A 24,664-nucleotide genomic window follows, 5' to 3' on the forward strand; every position below is an offset into this window, starting at 1 on the left:
TAGCAGGTTCTGTGCACAAGCATGGTGTTCCCTTCATTATCTGTCTGACTAGCAGTTCAAACTTTCCAATTATCAAGAACTATTGGCTACTTTTGCCCTCATGCAGGCTGTTTAAATGTGTTTTTTAAAAAAAGAACCTTTTTCTTGGAGTTATTTAGTGTTGCTTATATTTTGACAATGGTACACTGCTGGGGATGTAGTTAATGAGATGTTTATTTCCTTGTACATTAAAAATTTATTAATTTAATCATTAACTACATGGCCAGTTCAGGTATAAAGCTCTATGGGTTATTCCTCTGGGCTTTTGTAAGACAAGCTCTTGTGCACAGAGGCATACAGATTTCTGAAGACCGCCTGTTGGAGTCTTATTAGACTGGACAAGGTGTGTGTGGAACAGATTGCATCCATGGCGAGTAGGTTGTGGAGGTGTCACATGCTCTGTGTGTGTGTGTGTGTATGTGTATGTGTGTGTGTGAGAGAGAGAGAGAGACAGAGACATTGAGAGTCTGTGCTGTGTGGTGTGAGACTGAACACTTTCATTGTGTGGGTTTGGCAGTTCCACCTGCCAACCTCTGACGGCAACACAGTAGCACTTGGCTGTAGTGTGACTGAAAATGGACAGTGGAAAAAGTGGAAAGGGTGATAATCACAGGAAGACTTTTTTTTTATCCTTGGTGAAACGTATGTGTAAATCACAAGCCTTAGCAGAGCATGTTACACAGTTTGCTTTTTTACTATTGTAGCTCATTAGACTTTGCCAATATAGGCTGTGCCATTACTTAATCACATATACTAGGGTAACATTTAGTGCATGTTAATGTAATCCAAAATTAAAGTTATAAAGAATATCTCGGTGAAAGGGCAGACAAAAGTGTATGTATACAAAGGTTTCTTTGTTTAGGATAATACAAATTTCATTGTCATAGTTCCAGACTTGGGTCAAATCACAGGCAGGCAACATCAGAAAGGTGTAATGCATGATGCAGAATCCCAAGCGAGTTCAAAATTACAAAACACTCAATATGCTTAGTAATGCACACTTTCAAAGAGACACTAGACATGCACAGATCTGTCCAATACTAAGTATTTGTTGAGTACTGACCTGAAATGCTGGGTCAGTACTGGATCAGGTTTGACATCATTTTCAGTATAATTCACTGACTCACCAGATCTTGTATTGGACTTTACACGCGTGTCTGCTGATATTGTTTTGTGTAACATGGCAACAAAAGCTTGTCAGGTCATAGTATGTGTCCATATTCTACTAACAGTAGAACATGGTATGAGAAAAAAATCTTAAATAATCTATAATCTAAAATAGATTTCAACATGCTGCCTAGGGTGCTGCACACAGCTGGGTTATTCATTAATTAAAGTTTTAATATAAACCTTTTTGTAGTACATGTCTACTTTTGTAGTCATAGTCTGGTTATTTGGTATTTTAAACCAATCAAACGTGTCCAAACTTCACAGAACATGGACTGAATCAGCATCATGCATAAATGCACAGGACTGTAAGATATGAAATATAAAACATGCTTATGCTTAGGAATTTCAAGAGCTAGTTCTTTGACTGTCATTTGTCCTGGGCTTAGTTGTTTTTTTAAATACAGAGGATGCATAGATTTATACCATGAAAATTGCATTTGGAGTGAATGGTCAGTAATAGTTTGGACATCATGCACTTCACATGTAAGCACCATAAAAAATGTGACTGATACTAAATGTCGTAGCTGTTATGTACTCTTACAAGAAATAAAAAGAGAAATGGTAGCCATTTACTCACCGGCTTTTCTCCCCATCTGATTACCAATCCCATCAAAATGTTCTTTGCAGCCATAGAGATTGTGTTCATTCTCCCATTAGATGCTAGACAGTATTTGGGCTGACATTTACCTGTGTAAATGCCAATCCGCACACGACGTGTTTCCATAAAAATGCTGCTTTACCATGTTGCACAGCTGAAATCAGGACTGGACCAAAGCACATTTTAATAGAGGGGTTAATGGAAATGTGATGTACTCAGGGTTGTAAGACCTATCAAGGTACAAACATCACTGAAATATGGCTAGGGTCCAGAGTAACAAGAGGATATTGAAATTGCCATGGCATGAATATGACAACTTTTTTGTAATTTAGTGGTGTTCGACTTGTCATAGTATTAATACCCAAATGATTGGTTGTTGAATATATTAAATGTTGTCACTTAGTAGTCAATGCTGTTCTCTGTTCCTGTAAGACTTTAGCACCATTGGTAACACAATGTCTCCAAATGTATTTCATAACTTTATCTCAAACATAAGAGATATTAATTAGATTTTGTTGTTAGTTCCATGCCATATTAATTGAAAATTTAACATCGAAGTAGTGAAGCGTAGGAATATTGAAGTAATGTAGGATCATTTAAAAGTTCACCATAATTTTGAAATTTATGTCAAAACTGTTCTCTAAGCATCTAAATGCTTTTTTCACTTTAGGGCAGCTCATCAGTGTGGGCAGTGTGTACCACTGATGATGTAGTGGGAAGATCAGTGAGCTGAATGTTATATACAGGTATAGCCCTTCCTGTCACACCCTTTCACTTGACCCTGTTTGCTTCTGTAAACATGTACTTGTTGAGCAAGATGGATAGACATTGTGACTCCTGGGTTGCTTACCCTTTAAAGAACTAATGGAGTGCAATCAGACTATAGACAGGCATACAGTATATAGAGGAAGGTCTGCTATCAAGCTTTTCCTTCTCTCACTGACAGGAAGATAAAGTAGTCCCATTCATCAGCTCTGCTGTCCTTTGTGTGTGTGGTGAGTAATTGTGACTGTGTCCCTTGGTGTAAGTTGGTGGTAGTAAATGATGGTGTGTTATGGGAAGGATGGCAGATAGATGAGTTCTTTGGTTCAAACAAAGGAGAAAGGGCAGGGAGGTGCTCTCTACTATTAATCAGCACATTCATTTCTTATTGTTTTTTTGTTTGTTTGTTTTTGTGTTGTTGTTTTTTTTTATATCTATATTTTAGCTAATATGTGATCAAAATTCAATCAGTGCAGATGTAGATTAAATAAACACAGTAGTTCATTGATCAAGTATAGAGATATCGTAAAATGACCTTTTAAATTCGGAAAAAGATTAAACCTTGCTTAAATTTTCTGTTAAGCCTTGAGTCATTTTTTATATTGTATGCAGTGGTGCCAACATCTAGATTGCCCTTGCTACGTCAATACAGAAGCAACCTGAAAGCCACAGTGCCCTAACATTCAGTTTATATATCATGCTGTTGATACGTAATTGCCGCTGTCACATGAGCTGTCTATATGCAAGCATGGCTTGATTGGACTAAATTGGTTAAGTATGAAAAAAGAGGAGCGTGTGTGTGTGTTTTGCATTTCAGTTTCAATAGTGAAAGCACAAGATAGATTAGATATTTTCTTTCACTATGTAAGCTTATGTATACTTTCTGTAAATACTGATGATCAGATGCTCACAAAACATCATATAATCAGCAGTAAATATCTCTCGCTACAGCTGTTTCTTATTATAATGTGACATGGACTGGACTGCAGACTCGACATGCACTTATATTGATTTTGTAACAACAAAATAAACTTATTCGCTCAGACATCTCTTCAAATTGCAGTTAAACAAATATATCTTTTCGCCCTGACTGCTAATACATGCTGTAGGTTTTGTGGTCTTGCCAGATTTTTTTTAAATCACGCTGACTAATCTGTGTAAAAATATTTAGCTCCTTTGACGTTTTGTTGAACATGTTTTTACTTAACTTTTCAACTCCTGCAGTAGTTATGAGTACAATTTTCTTTAGCGCAGGCTTTACATCAGGTGTTGAGCTGTTTCTCTGTTGTATCTTATAGCACATAGGCATTAGCCAGTGCCAAAGACATGTCATGAGGAGAATGGACCACCGCTTCTCGACCATGCACTATATCATTGTTTAGTGCAAGACAAGCATCATGATTAATATTCTGAGAGTGACCCTTTAGCTAATTTCATTCATTCTAGTTCTCATTTGCACCCAGTATTATGGCGTTCTCCTTTGAGGGCCTTTACATACATATGGTAATTGGATGTGAATCAAAGGGCTTAATCAATAACAGTGAGAGCAAAGTCATTTTCAATAAAGACTCACATTACTCCTCAGTGCCAAGCCATACAGAACTCTCTCCCCTACCTCTCGCTCTAGCTCTTCTTTTTTTTCCACTTTCTCTCTCTGTTCTCCTGCATTACTTGTTTCTTCCTTAATTTTCTCTCATCTGCTCTTTCACCCATCCTTCTCTTATTTTCATACTTTTCTCCTGAAGGTATTAGTCAAACGTTATTTTCTTAGATGGCTGATCTTTGTGTGTTAGAGCTTTCAGCCATCAGCAGCACATACATACAGTACTAAAGCCTAATACATGCATGAGTGTCACAGTAATGAAGACAGATTATGGACATGATGCCGTGTGTGTGTGTGTGTGTGTCTAATACAGGCTTGTGAGAGAGAGTCGTCTACTGCCTGCCATCTTTGAAGTCATAGCGGTAAGTGCTCACAGAGCCTCTAGGCTGGGTCCTCTCTCTGTTAGTGTGATTTATTTATTGCCTTGGGTCTCCCAAACCAGCTTTAGTAAAGAATAAAGCATCCAGAAAATTGTACACTTTATGGGAATCATACCTCACTACAGAAATTTAAAGTTTACCTTTATGTGAGTCTGAGGAGAGAGAGTCTCTCAATGTGGTTCAGATGAAACAGGGCATCATAGTGCTCTGCACTCTGTGAAGGGAAAGTCTTTCAAAGAAAGACATTTTGAATGGTTCAGGGCATAAACAGATATTTGGGCTGTTGCATTAGTATGAAGTAGCAAAACACACACACATCTATGTGTATATGTATCTATATACACAGACATACAGAGAAAGAGATCAACTCCACTTATCTATTCCAATGGTATACTAATGCTAATGTTTGGTTATAAAAGGCTTCCAAGTTGTTCTTTTTTTTTCGATATATTTCAGGGGTGGATTATTAAATTTCAGTAATTCAACATTATTGGCCAGGACCGGTTTGGGAAAATAAGGCAAAAAATTAATTAATATTAACCTATAAGAAATATCAGTATATTCTTAAATCATAAAGCACATCAAACACAGTAGAAACTGAAACTGCTTAAAGCATCAAACTGCTAAATCATTTATTGTTCTTTTTTCGTATGAATGTGATTTTCCCTTTCCAGAAGACCATTAGACCAGTAGGTCCGCACTACTGTTTAAAAACAAGCTCTGTCAATTATTCCAGCTTTGTCCTAATTTATAGAATTCTGCCATATTACCTACATATATGTGCATTGGCCATAAATCTATTAAGTAAAACAGAATATTAAGCCCTGTAAGACCAGGTTTTTTTTTTTTTTAGAGCAGGTGCTAAATAGTTGGATTCCCACCTTAAGCTGAGTTATTATGTAAATGAAGCAGTCAGGACTGACCCATCAAAGCGTAATGTGTAATTGGCTTGCAGACTTAATGGAGTAGAGATGTGAGACGTCTTGTGCAGAGGGTTCCATTCTCATTAGAGAAAAACTCCCAGTCTCTGTCAACAGTCAACCTCATCTGGCCTCAATCCACTGTTAGCAGTGCACATTTTAAGAGCAGTGCCCAAGCTGCTCCTTATCCAATATGCCACTGTGAAAAAGGCACTTAAGTAGATGTGAATAGCTCTGTGCAAGTCCACTGTTATTACTTCTTGCATTTTGGAAGGCCTCGTATGGGAATATTTGATAGATGTTCACTGCCAAATTAAATAAGAGCAAAACAGACCTAATGAATTTCAGGCTTGGCATGGGGGTGATTAGTTAAACTGAACATTTGTCATTACAAAAACAAAACAAAACTGTGTATTAATGTAATCAACAGAGCAAGTTTTTTTTTGCCTTTCTGAAATAAAATCTCAGCATATACACATTCAGTACATTGTTTTAAAATATTTTATCTTCTACCTTTGGCTGTGGCTTTAACAGCTATCTCACTGCACTGATCCTTTATCAGATTTTTTTTGTGAGCTTTGTACACTCCAGAGTAACATACTCTGCCTCTGTCTCTGTGTGCCTTGGGCTTCTGTTGAATATGATGTCACCTGACAGTACAGATCACTCTAAAGAGAGAGTGTGAACACTGATGTGTCTACGAGCTGAGAGGAAAAGTGTAGCCACTTGCACACATTTTTTGAGGAAGAAATAAAACTGCTTTTACTGTAGCTGTCAGTTTGAGGAGAATGCATATTCAACACGAAGCTCATGATAAGATTAATGTCTATAGGAGTTATATGGAGTTACTGTCATGCATTTAATATTTTGACTGTTTTCTTACTGTTAAATAGGCCTGCACCCTGTAGAGAGTATATTGGGCAACATAATAATAAACAGCATTAGGGGTTGCATAGATGGGGTGGTAGGAAATAGGCTAAATGTACTTTCTTATTTTGGAAATGTTTGACTAGATAAAATCATTTTTACAGTCTAGTATACTGTGCAGAAAACTATGGAGGTTAATTAAAAAGTTATTTTAACAGAATGTTATCATGAGGGGCATGATAGCTTAGGGGTTAGCGTGTTTTTGCCTGGCACCTCCATGGTTGAATTTGCATGTTTTCCCTGCGTTTCGGGGGTTTCTTCCAGGTACTCCAATTTCCTTCCCTGTCCAAAGACCTACATCATGAAACTGTACATAGTTTGTGAAAGGGTGTGTGTGAGTGTGTGTGCATTTGTGCCCTGTAGTGGGTTGGCACCCTGTCCAGGGTGTCCCCGTATTGTCCTCTTGAATAGGTCACTGGTTTCCTGTGCCCATGTATAGAAGGTGTATGCAGGACTGTACTTTATTCCCACTTCCTCCCAAGAATTTCTGTCTATCCCATATTTGTGATGTGGGATTTCAACCAGCAACCAGATACAGTAAATACATTTCCAATATACTTCCATGCTAACTAACATGTTTGCTGCCTTACAAGATTCATATCTGACCACCCACATGTCATGAGAGTAAAAACTGCTCACTCACGCAGCTTTCCAGTCACGAAGCACACCTCTGGACAAGTGGTTTGTTTGTTTTCTTGTTTAACAGTGCAGCATCGAAGCTGTAGCCTGTCTAGGGCTATTAACTAAAATTCGTTGAGTTTTTTACAGTTGTTTATTGGCATGTGCCCTGATTTTTTTTCAATTACTAACATGTAATAATTAACAAATAATAGTCATGCAACACCTTTAAGATCTTTAAGAAGATAACATACTTCAGTGTCTTATCTGATTCTGTGAAAATAGCACTTTGAATGTAACATGAAAGTAATTAGTTTGTGATCGATTATCAGTGGTGTAATGTAACAAAGTATGTAGCAGGTATGTGCACGCATGTAAAAAAGTCCAGTAAGCAACGTTAACACACTCACTAGTTTACATAAGTCTGCTATTGCCATTTCATCTGTCAGCTTCTGACAGCAAAGAACTAGTGTCTATAATAACCTCAGAAACTACACTGACCTAATAGTTCCTCATGGGCCATTGATTGCTGTTGTAGAAAGGACATTAATCAGTTACAGTTACATTATTTACTGTCCAGTGTCACCCAAATGAGGATGGGTTCCCTTCTGAGCCTGGTTCCTCTCAAGGTTTCTTCCTCATATCATCCCAGGGAATTTTTCCTTGCCACCGTTACCACAGGCTTGCTCATTATGGATAAAATAAAATAGTTTAATAATTTAATTTAATAATTTATTCTTATTTCTAGGTTTAGTTATTTTTTTTTATATTTTTTATTTTCTTTTTTTCCCCTCCCCTTTCTCCGTTTCTCTTCTTTTGTAAAGCTGCTTTGAGACAATGTTCATTGTAAAAGGCGCTATACAAAAATAAATTGAATTGAATTAAATTATTGCACAAAATATCTTCATAAACAAAGATGACATCAAATCAAGGAGACCGGCACACAGACAATGACGTCAATTCGTCAAAATCTCCATTTCCCCCGTCCATACAACGCCACTGAAAATGGAGTTTTGGAGTTTTCCAAAAGCTTAGTTTTCAGTGACCTCAAACTGCGTTTGCATTTGGACGAAAGGTCAAAACACAAAAAAAAATCCCCCTTTTAAAAATACCCGGCTATTTGTGGACATGGTCTTAGTTACAAGTGCACATGTATGGAAACACTGATACTGTACACTTCATTACAATACAATTCACTAAGTTCTAAAGGCCTCTTCTTTCTTTCATGCAAGTCTTTTTTTGATGGTGCACTTATTGAGAAGTTTAAGAAAGAAAGCAATACAGAATAAAATTCATAATTCTCCAAATTTTTACAGTCTTGCTTTTTTATTAATTTACTTCTACTTTTACTTTCCATACTTGAATACATTCATGAAAATACTACTTTTGATACTTAAGTACAGTTTATTTCAGATACTTTAAGACTTTTACTCAAGTATGGCTTTTGGGTACTTTATACAACAGTGTTGATTATTTTTCTTATTATTTGTTCATTTTAATAGGTCTGTCCAGAAGAAGATCTTGCTTTTCTTATAAATCTAGTATTTAAATATTGTTGTTTAATAATATATTAGAAGGCTGTGTGTGGGCTATAACATGATAACTACATTAAAATGTGTTTTCTGGCTGGATACAGATAATCGTATTCATTTTTGAATTATTTTGGGTTTGATTACTCATGCATACCAGATGTACCAGATCTACCCCAACCATTACCTGAGTCCAAGCACAATGCACACATGTGCACAAACTGAGCAGGAAAAGCAGTAGTTTCTGAACTGTAAAGACTCCTCTGCTGCCGGTGTTTGGGGCATTTCAGAGATTTTATTCCTGCTTCGGAATTTTAGACTTATTATGTTAAGTGCCCTCTTTTGCCCCCTCTCCTATCTTTTTCTTGTCAGCCTCACATAGACCTCTAATTAAAACTTTAAATTGACTTTCCTCTATCCCTTTCCTCTATCTAGTTTCTTGTCTAGAAGCTTTGTCTACTCATTTGGCTTCTAATCAGCTGTTGACCCCAAGCTTATTGCATGATCAGACCAACCTCATAAGGGTATGAGCCTTCATATCTGAATTTCTTTGAGTCTCCTGGCTTTTTCCTGAACTTTCAGTTCTGCTTTGAGTAAAGGTGATGAGCAGTGGGGCAAAGAATCATGCTAAAGCCAACTTCTCTTGGCTGAGCCCAATTAATTTTCTCGCTGTATAGTCATAAGCTGGTAACTAGCAACTGCAATAACATATTTTTAAAGATTCTAATGCTTATGGTTTTTGAAGCCCATGAGCAAGCAATGTGAAAGTGTTTGTAAAGGAAATACAGTCAGGCATTTGTAGATTATTTTGCTTGGGCTGTCAGTCATAATGGCATGCTTAAATTAAATTATGTGCTTATTAAATTAAATATGTAATTAGAACCATTTTAATTACTTATATTAATTATATTATTAACTGCTTTTTCAGTGCCTTAGCTATTTACCAGGAAGACCAGATTAACCCCCCCCCCAAATTGTTCCTATTTCTTTCCATAGGAGCATCAGAATAACATCCTCGGTGGCACCATGCAGAATGCTATAGCGATCCTCGCTAATCTGATTGGACTGAAGGACACAGACTTTCAACTTTTCTACCAGCAAGGTGATTTATGCCACTGAAACTGTTTGCCTCAGAAAAGGACATGCATATACAGTGCCCTCCAGAATTATTGGCACCCTTCATTAAAATGCATGCAATAAGTCATAGTTTGAGCTCATAGTTGTTTTTGCTTTTTTTCTTTTTTTTTTTCTCTTCCCGTAACAAGGTTAGAGACACTTGTAGACAGATCTTGGTCTGGATCTCTGGACCACAGGTTTTTGTTGGGGTAGTTTGAGTGTAAAAATGCTACTTATTGTATGTAATGTTGTAATGTTTATTTATACAGTCAATTTTGCTCATTTTTATGTGCCAATAATTCCAGTGGGCCGTGTCCACATGGGAAAACGGTCTGTATTTAGAGGTCTGCTCTTGTTTTCTTGCTTGAGTGTGTTTTCATTCCATTATCAGGTCCTTCTCACTCCCTTAGTGCTTTTTGTGTGTGTGTGTGTGTGTGTGTGTGTGTGTGTGTGAATGAATGCAGCGTGGGCTACTTTTCCTGGTTTTCAGTGATTGATGGTAAAGGGGAAAAGGATGAGGGTGTTCATCTGGATTTTTGAGGGCTACTGTCAGACAGAAGTCCTTTTATCAGTGTGCTTATGTGTGTGGGCATGGCCCGGTAGCCCGCATGTGAGTTGTTCAGCTCTCCCCCTCGTCCTCTGCTATGGCCTTAGACATTTGCGCTCTCTCTCTCTCTCTCTCTCTCTCTCTTCTGTCATCTAGTGCAATCTTCCCAAATACTGAATAGTTCTCTTACTCTCTATCTATAGGCATTGAAATCTGATTTCTCTGCTTCTCTCACAGTTTTATTGTTGTTTTCAACCACCGAATACCCAGCATGCCCGGCCTCTGCTTCCCTGCATCCTGCTCCTTGCTCCCTGTGCTAAATTATTGAGTGATGGATTTCTTTAGCCATGCTCATGTTGACAGTTAGTCCTGTGTGCTTCTGCTAGCAATAGGGCTTTGCTGGTTGTCCATTAGCCTGTTAGCGCTGCGATGGAGCAAGTCGGATGCTGAGATGTGTGTGTGTGTGTGTTCTATGTTTGTTCCAAGCATGAAGAGATGAGTCAGAGACTGACACACATACTCTACATTTAACACCCTGCAGAATGAGAGAAGCACCTGGGGGGGGGGCTTCAGCTTCAGCTAACACACACAAACACAGACAGGAAATTCTGCCAAGGCAATGGCTAGGAGAGGCATAGTTGAATCATTACTCTACTGGTATTATTCCACCGAGACATTCACTGATGTATGCATTGCTGAAGAATGGACATGAAGTCATAAGGGAAGAATTTTTACCTCTCAATGTGATTAGGTCATTGGAGAGGGAAAGGCGAAGGAAGAAGTGAAAAGATTTTGAGCTACTTCTTGTGAATGTCAAATAGTCCAAGGGGGCTTATTGTCAGAAAGTAAAGATATTTATTTAATGGCCTTACAATACAAGCTCAGCACAATGGGAGGTTTAGATAAATGGATCTTGCCTGAAATATTATATATACTGTCAATCTTCTGTAATTCAGCTTAGCAGTAGAATGTTTTTATTAAATCAAAATGGAAGAAAAGCATAAGAAGCAGTAGAAACTGTTTCAGAGCACAGTGTGAATCCAGCATGAATTCACACATATGCAAACCCCATTCGCAAACCTTTCTTAGACTGTAATTGCCTGTTTTCTCATTTTGGTGTGTATAGAATGTTTCTCCACATCAGAAGCGACGCTTCAGTCCTCTTCCCCAGCGAGCACTTCTGTAAGGGGGGGCTGTCTCCACTCATTAGAGCGCAGGGTCACGCGCAGGTCACCTCATTCCGCTACCGTCATTACGCACCTTATCAGCTCCCCCTCTTAGGAAGGCCTGACCCAGCACTAAATATAACCCTGACAATTAGCGCTATCTTGCAAACACTGGCTACTTTCCACAGTGCCGCTCGAGAAGGGGAGTAAGCAGAGGAAGCATGCTATAATTGGTCCTTTTAGGTGTGACTAGAAAGCTGTGGATGTGGGACGCAGCCTTAAGAGAGGAAGCGAATTGAAGTGAAAGAGTGTGGTGAAGAAGGAATAGAAAGCGACTAGAAGTGAGCGAGAGGAAGAAAATGGTAGAAAAGGAAGAACAACGTTAGCGGTGTGTTAGAATGAGAGGAGGGGGTGGGGGTGGGGGGGGTTAGTGAGGAAAGAAGGGAGGGAGACATACCGAAAGGAAGATGAGTTTTATAATTGGTGAGATTTGCCTGTGTGAATGATAAGATCCCTGAGGGAGAGAGAGAAGGAATAGACATGCTCTGAGTCCAGCCTGTCTCTCTCCTTTTCCATATTTCTAATGCAGGAGGGAAAACTGCTTTGTCGCTTCATTTAGAAACAACGAGTTAGGCTCCAGCCCTTTGATTTCCTAATGAATATTGGGCTGGCACAATGCCCTCTGAGCCATCGTTCACGCATTTATATATGAGGTGCCGAGCTTCACTTTTGTAGCCTGCATTCTTTTGACATATTTTTGCTCACGGACTGCAGTGCTGAGAAAAATTGCTTTCCGGTGAATTGTGAACTGCTGACTTGTTTGTTTTGCATACCTCACGGAGTGTCTACAGCTTAACGTATCATTTGCATGAATCATTTGACAGGAAATACAGGCAGTAAATTAATGCCAGAAAATATTCTCAAATGCAATTTTACAACTGTAAGCATAAATATTTAGTGCTTTCAGGCTTGGTAGCCTTGTAAAGTAATTTTCTGCAGTCTCCATACAGTGCTGTAGCATTTGTTGCTTTGTAACTTACTGTAACTTAATTGTGGATTCTTTAAGATAGCTTTTAAAGTCTTTTCTGCACTAGGGAAGACACTGTCTACAACTGCTCAAGCAGCTGTGCAGTAGTCATGTGTGGCTGAGCAGAGGCAGCTACTACAATATAACATGTTTAAGAAAACGACTACGATATGCAAGCTCAATTCATGGTTGAACAAACACCACAACTCTGCTTGCATAATAAAGCACATAGATAAACCTGTGCCTCACCTTTAATGCTGCAACTAAGCACACACAACCTCATTTGTAGATATAAACTACTATTTATATGTGCATGGATTGGAACCACATGCACAATATACATACACGTACCATTCTGAGATCCCTTAAAGATTTTACTGAGTTTTTGGTTTGCTTCAGTTTTGTGTAATGTCTTGTTTCATCTTCTTTTTTTTTTATTATCCATTTAACTTTATCCAGCCTGTATCTAGATGGCTTCCCTGATTTCGCATCTGAGCTGACAACTAGCAATGCTTCAACATAAATCTTTTTTGCCTGGAGGGTAGCTACTCTTCTAATGTAGCATCTTATGATCTAACAGCTGCCCTTTCATTGAGTGGGTGAAGCCTCCTCATAAAGCTCTTCCCAGCCTGTGGTCATGGAAGTGCTTCAGCTCTGCTCCTCTGGTCATGGGAAAGTGGGTTGTGTGTGCATTCAGAATCATCGCAGTTTGGGTGCCACAGTTCAAGTGGCTCCCGTGATCCGAGGTGACAGCTGGAACGTAGCAGAGCATGAGATAGGAGAAGTTATTATTTCAAGATGAACAGATTATTCATGTGCTCTTAATATTTCAACAATGTCAGTGCGAGCAATAAGAAAAGCTACTAGGCAGAGAAAGCGGCAAAGGTTCCACATCCTATGATGAAAGATGATATCTTTCAGGAACTTTATAATTGGTTTGGAGGGAGAGGGAATAGGCATTTTATGAGTTGTAGCCCAGTGTTATTGTATAGAGGACTGTTGAACAGAATTCATAGCTTTAAGATTTTATCTTGTGCTTCATACTTTTTCATAGGTCAGTATAGTTAGTGAGTGTGCAATTACAGTTCTCTTGAAAGTCAAAAAAGAACTCTTTGTACTCTTTCTATAAACTAATAAAAGGCACCTCTGTGCCAGAATATCTAGCTGTTGTTGAAGTCTGCAGATGAGAGATGTGCTGGCTAATTTTATTGTGTGTCCCACTTTGTTGGTTTCTGTCTTTGCGGCTTTCTATAGATTGTGTTGTAGAAGTGTTCGCTTCTACCATGAAGCTTTATCAGTAAGTCAGCAGGACTAAACACCGTATTTGGTGTGTTCATATTTAATTTATGAATTTGTACTTTCGACATGAGAAGGTGAACACGATGCACTTGCCTTTCATGTCATGAGAACACTGTTGCTAGGTAACTGGGCAAAACGGAAGCTGAACAGGAAAGCTAGCGAATGATTGTGGATAATAATTTAGCTAGATAACACATAGCTGTCATTTAAACTACAGAAAGCTGTAGTGGCAGTGGAAACAAGGCAAAACTGTCAATATGTTTACCTCAGATATGATGATAAATGTCTAAGGAAAGACTATATGATCAAAATGACACTGTAATTATTAGTAGTATAATGATCAGAATTCAGGAAACAACCACTTATTATTGATTATAGTATATTATAAATAGAATATTATTCATTATAATTTATCATAAAACAATCGCTGTTCAAGAAGGTCCTGGGTTTGAATCCCGGGTTCGAACAGGCAGGGGCCTTTCTGTGTGGAGTTTGCATGTTCTCCCCGTGCCTGCGGGGGATTACTCCGGTTACCTCCCACAGTCCAAAAACATGTACATTAGGTGGATTGGTAATTCTAAATTGCCCATAGGAGTGAGTGTGCGTGTGTGTGGTTGTCTGTCTGTATGTGGCCCTGTGATGGACTGGCGACCTGTACAGGGTGTACCCCTGCCTTTCACTCAATGTGTGCTGGGATAGGCTCCAGCAGATCCCCCGTGACCCTAATTAGGAATAAAGCAGGTATAGACAATTGCTGTTGAAAAAGCAGACAACTGGTATGTAAAAACTTTTTTTTTTTTTTTAACTGATATGTAAATTATTGAACAGACTAAGGCGATTTGCACAAATCTCACATAAATGAATGGTAGGCCTTCCCCAGATTCAGCACAAAGCTGATCATATATCAATCACAGGCTACTAAATTGTATCATATTGTATAGTAGCAGTTTCAGTGATATCTTTTAATATTAAATTGCAATGTATTCATCCATATTGTATTGTATGGGGTGAAAGCCTGAGGTTTGCTAATAATTATACTTGGCAGTTTCACTTCCTTCATATTAAAAAAAACATGAGCTTTGCTTCACTATTTGTGAATTCAGCCCAATATTAAAGTTCTGAAGTGGTGATTCCATCAAGACTAGTCCATTTATATTGATCCTTTGCATGAACACTTGAATTGCATCGGTCCTGTGCATATGACGAGTATGTGTTGATGTGTGTCTGCAGGTATAATAGAGCTGGTCTGTAGTGTGTTCTTGGAGGCCGCAGCATTGTATGTGGAGAAAGAAGAGAGATGTGTAGTGAAGAGCTGTTGTGCTCTACTGCTGTCCCTGCTGGACATCATCCACTGCCTGCTCAAACACCTCTCTGCCGTGGTCCGACTGGCTCTACAGGTAAGAGCACTCTCTTGCCAGCCTCTTACACACACCTACCTTCACGCTCGCACACAGTTTCTTTCTCTCTTCACTCTGACATGCCTTTCCCTCTTACTTTCTCTGATCAGTAAACATCGCTCACTCTGTTGCTGTCTAGCATCAGCTCTCCTTTCCCTTCTCTCTCCTTTCCCTCTCTCTCTCTTTCTTTCACCCTTAGGGAAGTCTCTCTCTGCCTCTGTCGCCCTAGGCGTGCTGTTAGGGGGTTCATGTCTGGGTCCTCTCCTAGCTGACGATTACATTGTTATGCAATGACACCTGGCATGCAGATAAGACTAGAATAGAATTATCACCGTGGTTGTCACGCTCCCACTTCGAGCTGCTGTTGTCATCCTCTCCAGCTGTGAGAACGATACACCACATGTTAGTAGCCGAACCATGCTTGCATATTACTACGTGCGATATGCTTGTGTGTATTCATACATACAGATGTGCATGTGCATATGTTTATGCTTGGTCTTTATAGGTTGTTTTCTGTAGCTCAGATTGTACCGTGTGCACCTGTGCATGGTGTCTCCAGCAGTCACATGGGAAAGGGTACAGTGAAGTTGAACATCTAACACAGCACAATCATAAGGCCCCCTCCCCTCAGAGGGCCACCATGCCTTTCCCATTGGCCCTCATTACCCAGCTCTGGCTCTTTGTCTTCTGTCCTATGCTGTTCCATACATATTTATGCACGGACATTGCAAAAAAAGGAGAATACGTAATGGAAATCAATTTTCCTGGAAAATGCAAAGCTCATTAAAAAGTGGCTGCAAATTCATTTGGGTGATGATGATAAAGAGAGAAGAGCAGTTTTATTACATCTCTCTCTCTCTCTCTCTCTCTCTCTCTGTCCCACTCCCTTTTCTTTCCTCTTTCCTCTTTCTCCTTCTCCCGCCTAGTTTCCTAGTCGCCGTCTTGAGCCGTCATTAATATTTGAAATGGATGAGGGAAATTTAATTGAGAAAGTGCTGCATTCGATATGACCAAGTGTCTGTTGGGAATAATCACATTGCCTGCAGACTGTCAGTCTCTGAGAGATTTCCAGAACACTTGGCAGAAATATGAGCGGCAATAAGACTCTGAAATTGGGCAGGAGAAAGCAGAAAGCTGAACTCTGCTGAACCAGACGCTTCACTCTCAGTTTAGCACCTCTCTCGCCGGCTGCTGCCGTACACATTTTCAGAGTGTTTTGTGTTGTCTGTGTCTATTTTAAACCACCACTTTTCCTTCTCTCTCTCTCTCTCTCTCCCTGCCTCTGTCTTCCTGCTCATGAAACTTAAGTATGTCTTGCTGACAGCTCCACTAATAGAGTGGGAGTTTGTTATTGTGTTGATGTGATTGGTGGTAGACTGTGTGCTGCAAACATTTTAGTGTAACAGCAACTGCAATGGGCAGTGTAGTGTCTCTGGTTTAAAAAGAAAAAACAAAACAGAAAAAACAGTTCAGTTAAAAGTAGCATACACTTCAACCACTCACTTTCTGAATTCAGACAAGTGCTATCTGGTAGTATTATTGGTTTGGTTAGTTAAACCTTTACTCACTTTTAGTTTTAACTTTGTACTCTACAAGCACTTACTGTATATATGATCAGCCTGTCTGTCCTTTCCTAAAGTCTGACAGTGATGGAGACACTGAAGCAGCAGAAGAGCTCCTGCTCATCAACAAGCCACTCACTGATCTCAACAGCCTTCTTATTCAAATGGTCAGTGTGCATTTGTCCATGCATGTTTGTGTGTCTGTGTGTTTTTTTTTAAACACTAAATGAGCCAATTTACCTTGTTACTTTATTTTTTATAGATTATGGGTTGATGTAAGTATAACCTTATTTTGCTAATACATTGTGCGAGTGTGCCAGTGTGGGTATACATGCACAAAAATGTTTGCAGGAAAAAGTAACTGCTACAGGGGCATTCATTACGAAAACAGACTTATATACTGTATTGAGAATTGAGAAAAGGAAATGTAGTCCTCCAGTAAATATATTTATTTATTTAATCCATCAATAAAATGAAGGCAGTGGAGCATAGTCACATCTCCACTGGGTCCAAAACTCATTAACCTTTACTGATTAACATGGCTTGAGTGCTAATCTGACACCTTTCACTCGCAAAACAAGGAACAGAACAACACAGGAGGTAAAAAAATATATATAAATGGCCACGCTAATAGTGATCAGATAATTAACTTTTTGTCAGTTGGAGGCCAGTTATATCTGGGATAATGATTCTGCTTCAAAACCACTCTTTATGTTTGACATCCTGACCTCGAAGCCAGTGTGCTTCTCAGGTGTTGCATCTTTTGCAATGTTTTTGTTGTCATAGTCGATTCATCTAATTAGTAGTTTAAACAGGTTTCCTGTAACAGGAAAATCATAGTTTCATAAAAAATTTACTTTGACTATGTTTTGAACCAGTAACTGTGTGAGGAATCATAGTTTTTTCCATCCCACAAAAGTTCTGTGTACTTTTACGTGAGGAGGTCAAGCAATGAGTCTGTCTAATCATGTCATATTTGAAAACAACCATGTTAAAGCTTAGGTCAGTACCAGAAAAGGCCATGCTTAATTTCCACTGCCTTCCGTAATGCCTCGAGTGTCACAAGGAGCAAGGGAGAGAGCCATTGGCATGCTGCAGGCTGTTATGTCATGTGCTAGCGTTGCCAGAAACGATGGAGTAAAGCTGCTCCACTGGGCCCTGACAACCAACTGGCAGGACACATGACCATCCACGATCTGGTCAGCTGCTTTCATATTTGATTATGCCGGGCACACCTTATTTAGACTATCAGGAGATTCTGCAGGAATAAGGGAATATATTTTATAAGTGCATATTTATGTGTCAGAGGAGTAAAGGTGATGGCTGCAAGATACTTTTACATGAGATAAGGAAGGATAAATAATTGATAGTTGCTTACAGGTGGCTATATATTTGTGCTCTTTTCTCCTACTGCTTCTACATACAATATTTTTACTGTCTGCAAAAGCATCTCTAATTAAATAACCACATGAGATTTGTCTAAATTTACTCCTGACTCTCACAACATACACTGTCTCTCATGGGATTTGTCCCCAAACAGAGAAAAGCTTATTTTAGTATTGAGGACTTTATAGGGACTCCTATATATAACCCTTGGGTTTAATTTGTCTAGTTTGTAGCAGTTCAGCTATTATTTCTTATTCAAGGCAGCATTGTTAATATACACTCCAATAATATGTAATGGATGATTGAATGAACTATGCACTTTGTCAAACAATCGAATTATGAGTTGGTTAATTCTGTTCTTTTTTAGAGATTGCACCTCTTCTCCCTGAGATTAAGGCTTCCTGAAATCTATGTTCTGGTGATGATCTATATAGTTGCTGTAAGATTTATCACTATGTGATCAGATTTTAAAGACTAGTCATTTTAACTACATTAACCACATCTTAGAGTGGCCTTTTTAATATAATCAATCTTTATGGCATTCATTATTCATAATTATTACCCTTCATCCACCTAATGGAAAGTGCTAATACATAGAATAGATTGGCAATAATAAATGCTTAATGAATTTTGAATGGCTATTCATATTCCTTTTATAGTCAAGGAAGTGCATTGGCATGGATACCAAAAGATAATGCTCAACTTTTGCAATAAAGGACTGGATGCTAAGACATGCATGCAAAGAAATTTTATAGTTATATATTTTACAGCACTGAATCATGTGTTTAGAAGATCGCTAAAGAGAGAAGTGAAAGAGTGAAGAAGAGTGCTTTTCAGAAAAGATAGCAATGAAGCACTCTGGTGTCTGCATAACATTGCACTGCGCTGTATAAATCTCACAGATGGCATGAAGGAACAAGCCCACAGGGCAGCAGCGCTAAAGCTCAGTGTGGAGAAGGCACCGTCACCCACTCAGGGCCATGCATCATGGGCGCTCTGTTTTAACCTCCATGTGTGTGCAGAGATGGCTGAAATCATACACCACTTTTCTAAACAACTCCTGCAGCCAAACTGGCTCTTTCAGCAGAGGTATAACAACCAGCCATGAGCTTTTATACATATGCACTCAGCCCCACATTCATCCCATCACCACCAGGCATCCTCATATGTTCTCTTAGTTGGTGAGGTGTGTGAGGACTGTGTGGAACAGTCAGGGCTTACTGCTCTGCCTGTAAGTCACAGCCACTTCCAGTGAAAGCGGGCTCTGGACTCCCTGTGACGTTGCCTCTGTTTGCGCCTTTGTGTGAAAACAGAGAGGATTATGCAGAACGCTAGTGTGTGTCTGTTTGTGTGTGTGTGTGTGTGTGTGCGCGTGTGCGTGTGTTCAAGAGTGGATGGCGCCCTAGGAACAGATGAACAGAATGTCTCTCCAAGAGGGGGGCAAACAGATTGCATTTTAAAGAGACCATGCCTAAGCCAGAACCTCAAGCTGAAACCTCATGCTTTTTTAAAATGTGCCAAAAATATTTAAATATATTTTATTAAAATTCTAAAATATATTTTGTTTGTTTGGTAGTGTCAAAGGAGAGGGGTGCAGTGCCATATATTTAAAACATAGTCTTGAGCCATAATCAACTTTAGCATTAGCAAGGAAAGATGCTGAACTTCTGAAAATTAAAAGCCTAAAGAATTCATGGACCGTGCTAAAAAGAAAGAAAACTGGATTCATTTTAAATGTGGTGGTATGTTATATTAAGGTCAAACCTAAGAAATAGGATTCTGTGTACAATAAGCTATTATGTTAAACCTTTAAAACCATTATGGTTTTCCTAATGTATATAATTAACTGGATAAAATCTAGCTGCATTCTTATCTTAGTCATTTAAAATGTAATGTAATGTTAAAAATTAAAAGAAAGAAAAGAAAGACAAGATTGATACACTCCAGTTAGCTGTTCACACTATACTTACTATATCTCATTAGCCTTCCTATCCAGATGATTGAATTGGTGTAACTGTTGAAGCAAGGGAGGAAGATAACTAGACTTGCATCTGATTATGAATTGACTGTAAATAAATTGTGGCAAAATAGAAGAAAAACATGAACATTTGACTCTGAGCTATATTGAACAGAGAGAGAAGTAATTGTTTTTGGATCTGAGAGGAAGAGATTGAAATCAAGCTTTACTTGTTTGATTGATTCAGCTTGAGCTCACAAATTACATTCGAGGCAGTTTCAGATTTTTAGTGATCGAAAAAATTATCCCCCCTCCCTTGTAGAGTATGATTTAATGTTATAAGCATCCTTTATGAGGTGTTCTGAAGGATTTGGACCAAAATGCTCTAGTAATCCAACATCTGACTCAAGACTTACAGATTACCCGCATTCTAGCTTGCTACTCATCACATTATTCTTAAGGGGAATTACTCAAATAAAAATATTTATGAAAAAGTGTAAAAGTTGGTGAGACGATTTTAGAAGGGATTTTATTTCTTGCCAGAAATTACTTGCTGTGATTTGTTTGTAAAGAAAGCTGTGGAAATCATGATATAATATACATCTCCATAGTGACACAAAGCTAAAAATGGCAACCTGACTCACTAGAAGAAAGAGCTTAAACTGAAAGTAGCCAGGAGGCTAGCTTTACGTTAGCAACAGCACAGACCCCTGCAGCAATGTGAGCAAGTTTTCTTATATATAGTAAAATAGTCTTTGCCAGCCCCAAACAGGAAAATGAATTTGTATATTTTCTGGTAAATTGATAAGAAATATCATTACATAACATTTAAAGTAATACATTTTTCCTAGGCATGGCTTTCATTTTACTGTAGGAATACAGATCATTGATGTAACCTCTCATAATCTACACTTTTGTTAATAAGATAAAGATATAGCGAGGCAGTTTTCAACTCTGGTCTAGTCTTTCACCTCTGTGTTAAAAATGTATGTGTTTCAATGTATACCAGTAACAATTGATAACACTGTAAGAGCACGTGTGCAAGGACAAAGTAGTGTGAAGAGTACTTATTGTCTGCCACGAAGCACACTTAGAGGTCATAAGAGGGCAGCAGTGCTACATGTCCCCATAGGCCTCAGTAGAACACTTTCTCTTTTTCTCCTGCAATCAGCCTTTCAGCACACACAGTGGCATTAACACACCCTAATCTCTCTGATTCCTGCCTGCTTTTCAGCCACCCATTCCCATTAGGCTCCTCTGCCCTATTTCCCTGGTGCATCCACTAGCTATGCTAAGTAAACATGGTGGTTTTATGAGCCTGGCTAAGCAGGTGTTAACTCTTGTTCTGCACTGACTCTGTGCTGGCATGTGAACAATACTGGGCGAGTGAGCCCGTGCACACACACCAAAGGCTATTCAGCCTGGGGCTCTGGCTCCTCTCCGCCCCTAGTCCAGGGCAGAGAGGCGGCGCTCTTTGGGGGCCATTGTTTGGGCCTTAAGCATTCCTCCCATTCTGGAGTGGCCGGCGGCATCACAAAAAGGGGGCAGGATTAGGCGCGGCCGGCGCTTGCCCCGTGGTCTCATGGGATTAGGTTTCTATAGAAGGGGGCAGCAACGGATCAGCACAGAAAAAGAAACCGGGATCCCAGAGCTCTCTCCACAGGCTTTGAGGGGAATAGGAGAGCTGCAGAGAAAATCCCTATGGCCTCATGACGCTGTCTCTCTCTTTCTGTTTGGGAGGGCATTGACTAGTGCTGCTTTAAGAGGTCTCATTCACTGTCCCTAAACCGATCCCCAGATGGGCGTGTTTAGCTCATAACTATGAATGTGTCAGTCTCTTAGGATCAGTGCCGCACTCACCCAATTACGGCTGTTTTAGGAATAACGTCTGTATCAACCTCTCTTTTTAGTACACCACTCACCACAGAAGCTGATTGAAACACTTGCTGAAACACTATATAGCAACACTGTATATACTGATCCATAAAATTAAACTTGCTCTATAGCATGAATACTACTTTAATAATACTTTTCAGTATCAATCTACTATGAGTCATATGTACACATTCACTGTAGTCATATTTTACAGTCAAGTTTGATTGGCAGAATACCTAATTCAAAGTTTATTTAATTTACACTCAGAATACAGGACTCCTGGACAAAAAGATTAGCTACAAATGTAATTTCATTCCTAATACATGGTTATGCCTCTCCTCGCCTTAATAACAGTACCAGTCCTGTCAGGTAAGGAAGGCACCAGTGTCTTACAAGAGTTCCTGTCAGATTTAGCCCACTCTTCCACTGACTGCGTGCACAATTCAGCTAGAGCTCGTGGAGCTTATTTTGGAGTTTCACCTGCTGTTCCAAATAATCCCACAAGTTTTCTGTGGGATTGAGGTCCAGTGATTTTTGCAGGCCAGTGAAAGTGTCCCAGTGTTGCATCATGCTTACTGAACAAGTCACACACAGATTTGGCCCGATATGCTCTACATTCACAACATGAAAGTGAGTGTGTTGTGCGCTGGTTGGACGTGAAGCACAAAAGGTGGCATCCCAGAGTCTTGCCAGTAATTGGAGCACTGGTTTTATTCTAAATTGCATTTGTCCTACCTATTGACGTTGTATAATAAAGGCACTGTTACTGGTGAATATGACTTTTTTTTTTTTTTTTTTGTTAAGGGAGCCTTTTATAATGCTTTAAATATCTCTTGATTTTCTTAGCTGCCATGTGGTGATGCAGAGGTATATGAGGAGGCCAGTCAGTGTGTATCACTACTAGCTCAGCTGTACGGTGGGGATGCAGCTGATCATCTGACCCCTGAAGACCTGCTCAGTCTCTCTCACTCACTTCAAATACATACACAGCCCAGACAGCAGAGACTGCTGCTCCGTGTCCTCAAACGTCTGGTGAGTGATCGTGCATTATGTTGCTATGCAGTAAGTCTGAAGTACACAGAAATAATGCTATGTATAAATAAATTAGACAAATAAACATAGAAGTTGGTTACCTAACGTGGACTTCTTTCTGTCCACCCATCAACATTAAACTCTAAAAACACTGGTGTGTGGTCGCTTAGTGGTTTAGGTGTTGGACTACTGATTATATGGTTGTGAATTTGAAATCCAGGTCCACCAAGCTGCCACTGCTGGGCCCTTGAGCAAGGCACTTAACCTGCAATAATGGCTCAGTTGTATAAAATGAGATAAAATGTAAGTCACTCTGGATAGGGGTGTCTGCCAAATGCCATAAATGTAAAGTAGTTTTTTGCTATTGATGTGTTCTCAGAGCTCAAGTGATCATCATTGTTTTAGATGGTTTACTTTTGCTCTGAGAACACATTTTAATACCTAAATTAAATTAATAAGCCTTAAAAAAACAGCCAGGGCAAGCAGTCTTGGCTTAATTTATTCACAGTTATGCTGCAAGGTAAGGCACCAGTTATGCAGTTACTGCATTCTGAGGCATTGGGTCAGAAGTGAACAGTGCTTCTACACATGGGAGTAAACCCTTGAGTACTGCTGCCAGTTATCATTAATAAACATGATAGAACTAGTTGGAATGACAGTCCTGCTTGCCCATTCAACATTCGAGTTGTCATGTAGTTTGCACACTTTAAAATGTATTTATACCACTGTGGTGAAATGAGCAGTCTCATCTGTCTATTTATACGTGTATATTATATTCATATTTTGTTAAAATGTTTAGAGCAGTTTAGCAGAACCAGTAAAACAACAAAACAATCCATTCTGACACACCTGTTTTGGCTAGATCTCTCATTTATTCTTATTTTTAGCCCTGTTATGGCCTACGGTACTGGCAATGCCATTGGCATTTCATGTTGCGAAAACTGCAGTGTACTAAAGTGTCAGATCACATAACCTCATAGGTACTGTTTCATTTCAAATCCAGTGGGCTAGAGTCAAAAGTGGTTAATGTCCAGTTACTTACAGACTGCATTGTATATTTCTAGCATATAATGATGAAACAATGGACATTGAACAGACTCTAAAACACTGGTCGTCTGCTGGCAGACCATAGTCCAAGATGCAGACTCGGCAAAAGTATTTCAGCGGACTGAACTGAGTACTTGAAATCGTTGCAAAAAACTGCCTATAGTTCAGTGTTTAGTTTTCAAAACCAGTGTGACACATGTAGCTGATCCTTTGTTGCAGCACTTCTCTAATTATGTAGCTGAAGCCAGCAGACTAGCAAGTAGTTACAGTATCAGAGATTAGGTCACATTTTATTTAACACCAGCAAATTAATAACATGGCGTGTTTTTAAAAAATGTTCATGATGAAAGCATAAGCTTTAAAGATAAATGTAAGATTTAAACCAAATGCTGTATCTATGCTGTATGATGGCTGCCTCAGTATGTCTGTTAGTGTGCATCATTCAGTGTCCATGGCTAAAGTCAAAAGTGGTAATGTGAAGTATCCCTATGAAACAAAGCAACCACTCTGAATGATCTAATTTATAGCTATAAACTACAGTTATGCCCCCATTCAGTCAAGTTGCTTCTCCAAATCTTTGTATGCATGCAATCTTATGTAACTGGACCAATTTTAGTTGAATGCCACTGTTCTAAAATATGATATGGAATAAATACTCAATCTTTAAGTCATTCTAGTGTGAGGTAAAGACAAAGTGTCAGCCATGT

General features: G+C 39.1%; 1 protein-coding gene across 2 annotated transcripts in view; it reads left to right on the top strand.

Moving 5' to 3' along the window:
- The window catches only part of ulk4 (unc-51 like kinase 4), a 91,351-nt gene that overhangs the window by 51,232 nt on the left and 15,455 nt on the right, over positions 1-24,664 (top strand). Inside the window, exons 31-35 of one of the 2 annotated variants that reach the window (XM_058398045.1) lie at positions 4,486-4,534; positions 9,543-9,648; positions 14,932-15,098; positions 16,738-16,827; positions 22,725-22,910. In XM_058398045.1, the coding sequence (XP_058254028.1) occupies positions 4,486-4,534; positions 9,543-9,648; positions 14,932-15,098; positions 16,738-16,827; positions 22,725-22,910 (598 nt within the window). Of the gene's footprint in view, positions 1-4,485; positions 4,535-9,542; positions 9,649-14,931; positions 15,099-16,737; positions 16,828-22,724; positions 22,911-24,664 lie in introns of those variants that run through there. The other variant, XR_009205399.1, reaches the window with a different exon arrangement.

The sequence above is a fragment of the Hemibagrus wyckioides genome, linkage group LG01, assembly GCF_019097595.1.
Source record: "Hemibagrus wyckioides isolate EC202008001 linkage group LG01, SWU_Hwy_1.0, whole genome shotgun sequence".
Classification (NCBI taxonomy): domain Eukaryota; kingdom Metazoa; phylum Chordata; class Actinopteri; order Siluriformes; family Bagridae; genus Hemibagrus; species Hemibagrus wyckioides.